The following is a 10,276-nucleotide window of genomic DNA, read 5'->3' as shown; positions in this document are numbered from 1 at the left end:
ACAGAGAGTGCGCATATGGAGAGAGAAAAGAGAGACCGCGGGAAGACAGAGGAGAGGTGGAGACAAAATAAATGGATTAAAATTTTATTTTAGTGGTTTTATTAATATTTTAAGTATTTTTTTGATTTTCAAAAAAAATTTGTGAATGCTAAACCCACTTTTCTTTATTTATATTTATATTGTTATTTTTATTTATTTAGTTTTATTTATTTGATATTGTTTTGATGTTTTACTTGTATGTAGATGATGGATTAATTTGCATATAAATGATGGATTGATTTCAATTATTTTAGTTAGTTGTGTATGCAAGGTTTAAGATTTTTATATATATATATTTATGTTATGGATATAATTACTCATGGACATATGAAATTAAAATAAATTAGGAACCCATAGATATATTCCGTATACTCCAATATAACTTTGTGAATTGTTGTTTTATTTGAGCGATGGTGGAAAAAAGTATAAAAAAAAAGAAGTGAGAATTATGAGATTTATTTGAATGTCTTAGGCTCAGCATTGTAATGTCTGTTCTCATGAGTAGATGAGGTGTTGTATATATATATATATGAATAATGTTTGGTAGTACGAGGATTTTCCCCCCCGAATTCCCCTAATACCCAAAACGACGTCGTTTTGGGCATTAGCTTTTTTTTTTCTTCTTTTTTTTCTTCCATTTTCGATCAGCTCAGGAACGGGAGGAGAGAAAGAGAGAAAGAGAAGAGGGAATGGAGAGGGCCCCTTCTTGCCACCGCCAACCTGGCGATCGTCGAGCAGCTCCGATCGTCGCAGCAGCAACTCCGCCGTCGCAGCCCCGCCCCTACCTCTGCTGCCTCCGCCCCCGGCCTCCGCCTCCAGCCCCATTTGTTGGGCCCCTTCCAGTCCCTCCTCATCCTCTCCCTCTAGTCCCTCCTCCTCCTCTCTCCTCTTTCTTCTTCTTCCTGCTTTTGATCTGCAAAAAAAAAAAAAAAAAAAAAAAACAAAAATGGCGTCGTTTTTGGTCTGGGGGATTCGGGGGGAGGGGTTTCGAGCTACGTAGCACTGCCTTATATATATTATTGCCTCATTCTCAGGAGTAGATGAATGCTTTAATTTATGCGCATACGTATATGCTAACCGTCTGGAGAGTGTGGGTCAAATTTAAGACGATATCATCATGCAAGTTTGGATTTGGAGCGGTGTTAGGTATACGGAAAACACAATAGATATATGTGTAGGCCGAAAGTGAAGGATCGAAATGGTGGAATTAAGGTACAAAGAATTAAATAAGAATTTATTGATATAGTTTGAATTATTTTGATTTGTACATCTTGAAAAATAGTAAACGATCTCGATAAATTACGAAATTTGGACAGAGGCATGTAAATGTAATTCTAGACAACTTTGGGCAGAGGCATGTAAACGATCTCGATAAATAACTAATTATTTTAACTTTTTACTAAAAAGATCAATTAGAATTTGTAATCAGATGATCTTAATTACAATAGTTTTTATTCATTTTAACAATGCAGACTTTAGATGCTATTTTAATCTATGAAACGAGTTCATTTTCATTAATTTAGCATAAATTGAAGTAAAAAAATTATTCTGAACACTTTTCGTGTTTTGAACTTTTCCCAAAAAAATCATTGTAGGGCAGTTTCTTTTCGTTTTCAGTTTCAGGTTTTTCGTTCGACTTCTATCTAGATTCTTCTATCAAGTTTTTCTCTTAACCTGTTCAATTTATACTAAATTATTTTGCGCTGCCTTTTAAGGAAATTTGATTATGTACAACTCTTGTTCTTTAGATTTTGGTCAATTCGAATGATCTAAGCATGAAATAGTACATTTTTATACTTCTTCAGTAATTTACTTATGATTAAATTATACTAACTTTATTTTTTTGTAGAATGGTGAGTCATACTAACTTTTTTTGCAGAGTTGACCCACCATATATATATTTTTATTTTTTTTATACTCAATTTATATTTAGTTGTGTATGGACAAAAAACTAAATGTCACCGTATCTTGAGAAACTACCCCTTCGTCTCAGTGCGGGTGGAACTATTTGTCTTGTCTCATAATAGAGTTAAATGTATTTTTTTTTTTGTGTCTGGTGGACACATGAGTGTCAAATCTTGTACTCATACATCTCGGATACGTTCTGTTTGAGCGCAGTTGAGCTTCCTTTGTAGGATTAGTTGGAACTACGGCGGTGACGAGAAATAATTATGGTTGTAGGACATGTCTCTCAGACTTCTTTTGTTTTCTTGAGTTTAGGGTTGATATTAGTTTTTTTTTAATTTTTTTTTATGACCTTAGTATTTTAATAATTTGGTATTGTGGGTTATTTTCTAACTTTATCTTATTTAAGTTGTTTTGACTATTTAGTGTTACTTTAATATTGAAGGTATTGAATAGTTATAAATTTATGATGGATGGTTTGGTTGGTATTTTGTTAATTTTTTTTTTTTATCTCTTGTAATTTTTTTGAGCATTGAAATTTACTTAAACCAAATTGAGACGAAAATATTTAGATTTTGTTTCACCCTTAGGATTTACATGATGGAATATTAATTGGGATTTAGTCCTTATTTAATATTTAATTGTCTAAATTTTGGGTGCGACAAAAACACAATCCTTGGGTTGTTATACCATCAATCCCTAAATTAAGTATTTAATTTGATTCTTGATATTTAATTGTGTCAATTTAACCCTTAACTTGTTTAATTTGTGTCTCAACCCTATTTTCATTCGAATTGTCTTAATTTAGACAAAGTACCCATGGTTCTGTTATAAAATATGGATGGAAATTTGATATTGGAGACCATTTATTATTTATTATTTTATTTATTTATTTATTTATTTATCTTCGAGTCCATTGAAGACTGAATTAACACATTAAATATCAAGAATTATAATGACATGGAATACATATTTTAACGACCTAAAAATGTATTTAACCCAATTCTTTATGTAGCACATGCCTAAAAACATGACGTTTTATGTAGATATACTTAACATTGTTTGTAATACACAATGAGTAAATTATCATCTATACCATCATGATATGATCATCTTATACATGACTGTGTAAGCTTGTATTAAATATATTGTTGATTATATGTATATGGTGATTATCATTTTCTTGTATGATTTTTTTGTAGTGGGTCCTGTATTGTTTGGCTGGTTAACTATGACCATTAACTTTTAGTGTCAAATTTTTTAAAAGGCAAACAGGAAAAGATCAAAAGAAGGTCTTGCTTAGGCTTGTGTAGGTAATTATTGCATAATTGATGAACATGGTTGAAAATTGGTAGGTCAAATAAGATGAACGAACTTAGAGATTTTGGGCAGGGGCTATCCCACATCGGATAGCCAGTTGGGTGTGTGTGTATATTACATCCAACCTGGGCTTGTTTTTTGAAGGCGAGTTCAGTGTTGGCTCTGTGGTTCAAAACTTAGAGATTTTGAGGGGAAAAAAATCAAACTAGGCAAAAAAAAAAAAAAAAATTGAAACAACCCACTTTCAAAAAATTTTAAAAACTTCACTATGGGATTTTTTTAAGATGTTTCATGTTAAACGCTCACAGATGCAAAAATATTTGAGTTTAATTGATATTGTGGTTTACAAATGATTGTAAATATTCAGAGTTTGTTCATAAAATTTTATTTTAAATGGTAGTGTGAGCTAATTATAATAATCCAGAGTATTATTAATCAGTTTAAAAAATTAGACCTATTTTTTAAATTTAGTGATGCGTCAAGAAAATGATTAGTTGATGACACTTCACTAGGTCTAGAAAATGAATCTAAAAAGTGAACTTATATATAATTTTCCTAATGATCCATCATTACAAAATTAAAAATTTTAAAAAGGGGGGCTTATAGTGAATTATTTCAGTAATGGTGTAGATATGAAGATTGAAGCTATCCTCTTAGCTTTGATAAGATGGAATTGTGATGCACTCAAAGGTTACTCTAGTGATCAGATTTTTAATTTTTTTTTTTTTAATACTTTAGATTTTCTTATTAATTGAGTATTGCTACCACCTTTTTCTGCCTCGCTTTAGGATAAAGCAAAAGCTAAGAGAAAAGAAAAGAAAGAAAAGAAAAACATAAAAGAAAAAGGAAAAAGCTAATAAAGAAAGAAAGGAAACAACAAAGGTTCTCAAACCCCTATGATTAAAAAAAATAAAAATCTCTCTCTCTCTCTCTCTCTCTCTCTCTCAATGAGAATTTTGAGAGCTTCCTCTACTTAATCCAGAGAAGTTAGACCTCTCAAAGTTTCTTACAAAGACTTGTGTTTGGGAGTTTCAAGAGAAAAGCAAAAGAGAAAGAGGGAGAAAGTGAAAGAAAGCAAGGGAAAATTGTGTGTTTGTTGAGGAGGAGAAAGAGAGAACGATGAATCAAGGTGTGTTGCAGAGCTCACCGGTGCAACAAATGGTGGCCGGAGGGCCTAACTGGTGGAATATGAATAGCATGAGGCCACCATCTCAACAATCTTCACCTTTCTTGCCTCCTGTTCCAAATCTATTCCCTCACTTCACACCACCACCCATATCTTCTTGGCATGACAACCAGGACCTTCCAGAGTCATGGAGTCAACTACTCTTGTAACTCTCTCTCTCTCTCTCTCTCTCTCTCATACACACACATGGGTTTTTGAATATTTTCTTCACTCCGTATATATACCACTCTATATACATGCTCTTCATCTTATAATTTGTTTCTTTTTTTAGTCAATAAAAAGGAGAATTTTATTAAACTCGAAGCAAAGAGTACAGCAAGATAATAAGGACTGTCATATAAATTATCATTTCATTGTACTCTAATCTTGATGGCTTTTTATTATACCTTCGAGATATATGTCATTTTATCTAAAATTTGAGAGCTTATACATGCATCTCTCTCGCACACATACATAAAATTTTGATATTCGAGTTGAATATCTTCTTTATCCTCTCTATGTAATACTCATCTTATAATTTGTTTTTTTTATCAGTAAAAGAAAAAAATTGTTAAATTCAGAGCAAAAGCACAACGAGTTAATAAAGACTATGAGTGATGAAGTTTAGTTCATAGTCATTAAGTATCTCATTGTACTCTTTGATGCTTTCATCTTAATTTGTTGATTATCTTTATACTGTCATGATCTCTCTCTCTCTCTCTCTCTCTTGAGCTTTTGATCACAACTTGGACTTCACATGCTCCCATAATTTCTATCCCCCAATTCCATCCATATATAACTACTAATTGTTTTATATTGTTTTGATAAAATGAAATTTAGTTGGGATTTATTGATTTGTAGGGGAGGATTGGTGGGTGAAGAAGAAAAGTCTGGTGTGAGTCTGACCCACATTCAAGCTAAGAAGTTGGAGAATTGGGAAGAACAACTATTGCAACAAGCTCCAAATGCTCCATCTGTGGAAATAAAGCAAGAAAACTCACCATGCAGCTATGTCTATGGACATGGAAATGCTAATGTGGACTACCAAACAACAGCAAAACCTACTTGGTCTCAAATGATGATTGCTTCATATCCAAAGTCTTGTGTTACAACACATTTAAGCAACATCAACATGTTGGATTTTTCTAACAAGAAGTCTGATGGGAGGCATCCACCACCGGATCGTTCCTCTGAGGTATGAGAGAGAAGAATTGTATTTTTTCTTCTTTTGAATAGGTAGGAGAGTATTTACAAATATGAAGAGAATTGTATCTAATTCCAGTGATTTTAGGGATTTGATCAATATTTTCTATCTACAGTTCATTCTAAAAGTTTCTTGGAAATGAATTGTTTATTATCTAGTTTGATTTATCAAATGTGGTCAATAAAGATTCTCATCTTGACAATTTCTTTTTTCCTGTAGGGCAACAGCACTGCCACTGGTGGTATGGTACTAAAGAAAGCTAGGGTTCATCAACCTTGTTCAACCCAATCAACCTTCAAGGTAAATAAAACTAATTCCATTTTGAAAACTAGGGTTCTCTCTCTCTCTCTCTCTCTGTGTTGGATGATTACTGTTGTCTTTCTTGATTTGTCCTCTTCTTTAAGGATGACAATTCGTTAGCTATCCACATATCATCCATATACAAGAAGAAAACAAAAATCTTTCAATTATTTATATATGAAAAACAATTTTGCAAACAAGTACTCATTTTGTTTGTTGTGTTTTCCAACAGGTGAGGAAGGAGAAATTAGGAGACAGAATAACATCCCTCCACCAGCTAGTTTCCCCATTTGGGAAGGTATGCTCTAAATTCTAATTAAAAAACAGAAGGCCAATTAGATGGTAGTCCATATATTTTCATCCTCATGTCATTTAGGTCATTTTAATTTTAACTCTAAATTTATGTTTTTATCTGGGAAGACTAAAAAAGTGCACTTTTTGTCTTTTTGGACTAAAAAATTGAGGTTGAAAATATGGATGTTTGGGTTAACTTTTTGACTTTTTATTGAAAAATGTGTAATAAAAAATTGTAAAAATTGATTTGTAGGGAAAAATTTGAATTGGGAGTTGTGCAGCCGTAATTGTTGACTTTTGGTGAATAGTGTTAACTTTTTAACTTTTTGAGTAACTTTTTGACTTTTTAACTTTTTTGGAAGTACCCAAACTTGGCCTTAGTCTAATTTTTAATATTTTTTTATATAAAAAATTCACACATAAACGGCAATGTTATATTTCTATAAATAAAATTATAAAATTGTTCAACTCAGTGAGTTAACTTCAACCAATCCAGTGATTATTTTCCTTCAAAAATCTTAATTGGCATAATCAATTAAACTAAACTAATACAAAATTTAAAATTAAGAGATAAAATTAAACTAATTAGAATTACAATGATCAAAATAAAGCAAAGGGCAAAATGCAGGACTTCCAATGTGATTTACCCATAACAAAATTAAGAATGCCTCACAAGGCACAAACATGACATATAGCTCTTTATGAGGAAAGCCCTACAGAGAAGTATTTTATTTCCAAAGGTGAAAGTTCCTTTTTGTTTTCTTTTGTTTTTCTTCTTCTTTATTTTCTCATATATATGTCTAGGGTTTGATCTATTAAAGTTTTAAAGAGAACATGAAACATGGCTTTGTTTTTGCCTTTAAATTCTCTTTTTTGCAGACTGACACTGCTTCTGTGTTGTTAGAAGCTATTGGGTACATTAGATTCCTTCAGAGTCAAATTGAGGTGATAATATATGTTTCTTCCTCTTCTTTTTATTTTTTTGCTAACTACCATGAACCAGTAATGGGCACATATAATATAATAATTGCAATCTCATCTTTCAATGTTACTTCAAAACCATTCTTTAGTTTTATTGAATTTTTTTATAAAAAAAATGTCAATTCTCTTCTCTTCCCCCTTGAATGCAGGCCCTTAGCTTACCCTACTTGGGCAGTGGATCAGCAGGAAACATGAGACACCAGCAACAGTCTGTAAGATATTACATAAAACTCATTTCTCACTTCCCAAAGCAACACCAATCTCTCTCTCTCTCTCTCTCTCTCTCTCTATATATATATATATATATATAATATCAAAAATATAAAAATAAAATAAAATAAATAAAACTCTCTATCTTGTATGTGCATGGGTTTTGTAGATACTTTGTTCCAAACTTTATTTTCCTCTATTATAACTCTTAATTGTAAGATTATGTTTTGAGAATTCTGTAGATTTCATATAAAATTTGGGGAATAAATGTTGGTGATTGAATTTTTTGAAAACAGAAGAAGAGGCAAAATATATTGTTAAAATGAGAAGGGTAAAGAAGTCTTTTGGCATATTTTGTAAGCATAATTAATTGTGAACTTCAGTCAAAAATCGTGAAAATTTTCTTAATTAATATATCCCTCCGTTTTAATGCACTCTCTCACATAGAATTATTCTCAAATTTCTATGTTTCAAAAGTTATATGAAAAATGTTTCATCCCCCGATTTTATCACCACCAATTGCACCTCTAATGAGGTAGCAAAACTCAATTTTTATATAATCTTATTTGTAAAAATACATTAATGAAATGTGGGGATACAGAATTCCTAACCATTTGTAGGGATATGTGCATGTGCAAGTGTATTTGTGTTAATTATGTGGCATTAATTAATTAATAATTATTTTTATTTTTTTAGGTTCAAGGGGAGAGGAATTGTTTATTTCCTGAAGACCCTGGTCAGGTATGCTTTATTGGATCCATTACCTCCTCAAAGGCATGTATTTGAAAATATAAAATAAAAAATTCTATTTACTGTATCATCATAATTAATTGCAATGAAAGTGTTATAGTTAAGCATAAGGTTAGCAGCTTTATAGACTTTAACCTTGATTAAAACCAAGAAAGTAATAATTAGGGACTATTTTAGTTCCATTAGAATGAAAAAAGATTAATAATCTAAAGAAATGTTGTTAATTTATTTCTTGAATAGTTGTTGAATGACAACTGCATGAAGAGAAAAGGAGCTTCCGAGCAGGTATTCACAAAAACTTTTTTTATCTTCTTTTTATTTTTAGTCCTTATATAATTGTTAAGCAATAAATAAATAAATCTATGGTTCTTGACTTACATGCCTTGTGTCACTTTAAGCTTTCAAGTTTTCATTTTATCAATTTCAATTTTAAAAGATCTAAATTGAATCAAATTGGATGATTTTAGACTGTGGTCTAAATTATTAACAGAATAATAACAAAATAAACATATGGGCTGTGTTTGGAACGATTTTCAAACTATGATTCTACCTCCACATTCCAATATGATGTTTGGATAGGATGTTCAAATTATATTTCCACAACATCTAGAAAACTCTACAAAAAACTCTGTGTAAGACGCAATTTTCAATTTTTTTTTTTTTGAAATTTGGCCTAACTGAACGTCCCATCGATCGTCCGGCCGGTTGACCGAATAGTGCCAATTTTTATTTTTTATTTTTTGCAATTGATATATGTTAATTTTTATATATTCGAAAAAAATATTTTCTGAATTTTTTATGTGCTTTAATAGAATTTTGAGTTGTATGTTTAGTTATAAGTTGTAAGTTTTTGTATCAAATATTATATGTCATATCAAAAATTTCTCACTCAATTCAAAACTCTTTTCAAAGCTTTTTTACCAAACAAATTTTCCGCACTCAAATCACAATTTCAACACTCACAAAATCAAAATACAACTCATACTCTCAAATCATATTTAGAAAGTTCTACCAAACGCATCCATGATTTTTAAGATATGCATTTTGGCCCACTTTGGTCCCAAAGTTACAGTTTTGACAATTTGGTCCCTAAATGCTGTAAAGCTATGCTATGTCTTCTTCATCAATATTTAGGGACCAGATTGAAATAGAAAACTTTGGAAACTAGGAGAATCTCCAACGAAATATCTAAAATTGTATGTTGAAGTGTGCATTAACTGATAAAAAATGATACTCAATTTTGTGCAAAAACTTTAATTCTCCTTCTCGCCAAAAGTAATTAACCAAATGCAACTTCCTACATGACTTGAAGACGGACTATAGGGACCATATATGTATTTTATTATCATTATGTTAGTAATTTAAATGATTTATTTTAAATTAAATTAATATGACTCAAATAAAATACATTAGAAATAAAATCAACGAAATTAAAACTAGGAAGACCAAATTAACACATAATGCATATTTTATTTTTTCCTTCGTCTCTAGCTAAGTTGACAAAGTTGTCATTAATGAATTTTTTTATTTTTTTATTTGGAATATTGTTAGGATTGTGAGGAACCAAAGGACTTGAGGAGTAGAGGGTTGTGCCTAGTTCCAATATCATGCACACTGCAAGTTGGGAGTGACAATGGGGCAGATTATTGGGCTCCAGCGGCGGCTCCGCCAGCTTTCGGTGGCGGTTTCCGGTAGATGGAAATTTTTGTCACAGCACACTATATGAAAAAAAAGGGCTTCATGAAATGATATACCATCATGAGCAGTCACTCTGCTAAAAAAATTAAGGCTGATTGCTCATGATGCTATGCATTAATTCTTGGTTTAGATATATCAAGTGTGCTGTAACATAGGGTTTCATATGACTATCATCTTGATTTTTTTTTAAATTCCCCCCCCCCCCCCTCCCCCCCTTTTTATTGGCAAGTACATACAATGCTTTGATGTGTATGCCATCCTAGTATTATTGATCATCTTAATGCTACCTAGGCATTTTGGTCTTTCTTCATATCTTGTTGAGCCAATCATGTTTGGTTTTGGCTGAAATAATTATTTTTAAAGTGTTTGGATTATGAATTTTGATAAGAATTTATAAAAGGAATTTCATC

The 10,276-nt window shown here is 31.4% G+C and overlaps 1 protein-coding gene across 2 annotated transcripts; it reads left to right on the top strand.

The window, feature by feature from the left end:
- The first annotated feature begins 4,045 nt into the window (after positions 1-4,045).
- Positions 4,046-10,176, top strand: LOC114258708 (transcription factor bHLH68). Of its 2 annotated transcripts, XM_082870379.1 has the most exons (9): positions 4,046-4,595; positions 5,291-5,624; positions 5,853-5,933; positions 6,166-6,231; positions 7,107-7,172; positions 7,358-7,420; positions 8,115-8,159; positions 8,409-8,453; positions 9,720-10,176. In XM_082870379.1, exons 1-9 carry the CDS (start codon positions 4,384-4,386, stop codon positions 9,861-9,863), a joined length of 1,056 nt encoding a protein of 351 aa, XP_082726505.1. In that variant the 5' UTR covers positions 4,046-4,383; the 3' UTR covers positions 9,864-10,176. The 2 variants fall into 2 exon arrangements, with proteins under 2 accessions (XP_082726505.1, XP_082726506.1); XM_082870380.1 differs by lacking the exon at positions 8,409-8,453.
- The last annotated feature ends 100 nt before the right edge of the window (positions 10,177-10,276 follow it).

This window comes from Camellia sinensis, chromosome 5 (assembly GCF_055761805.1).
Source record: "Camellia sinensis isolate YWXY chromosome 5, ASM5576180v1, whole genome shotgun sequence".
Lineage (NCBI taxonomy): Eukaryota > Viridiplantae > Streptophyta > Magnoliopsida > Ericales > Theaceae > Camellia > Camellia sinensis.
The sequence above is the reverse complement of the archived record's forward strand: the minus strand, read 5'-3'. Positions and strand labels throughout refer to the sequence as shown.

Bases quoted from the DNA above. Each gene is read 5' to 3' on its own strand.
- LOC114258708 (XM_082870379.1), top strand. From the start codon at position 4,384: ATGAATCAAGGTGTGTTGCAGAGCTCACCGGTGCAACAAATGGTGGCC. The intron at 4,596-5,290 runs GTAACTCTCTCT...ATTGATTTGTAG, and splicing joins TCATGGAGTCAACTACTCTT to GGGAGGATTGGTGGGTGAAG. The intron at 5,625-5,852 runs GTATGAGAGAGA...TTTTTCCTGTAG, and splicing joins CACCGGATCGTTCCTCTGAG to GGCAACAGCACTGCCACTGG.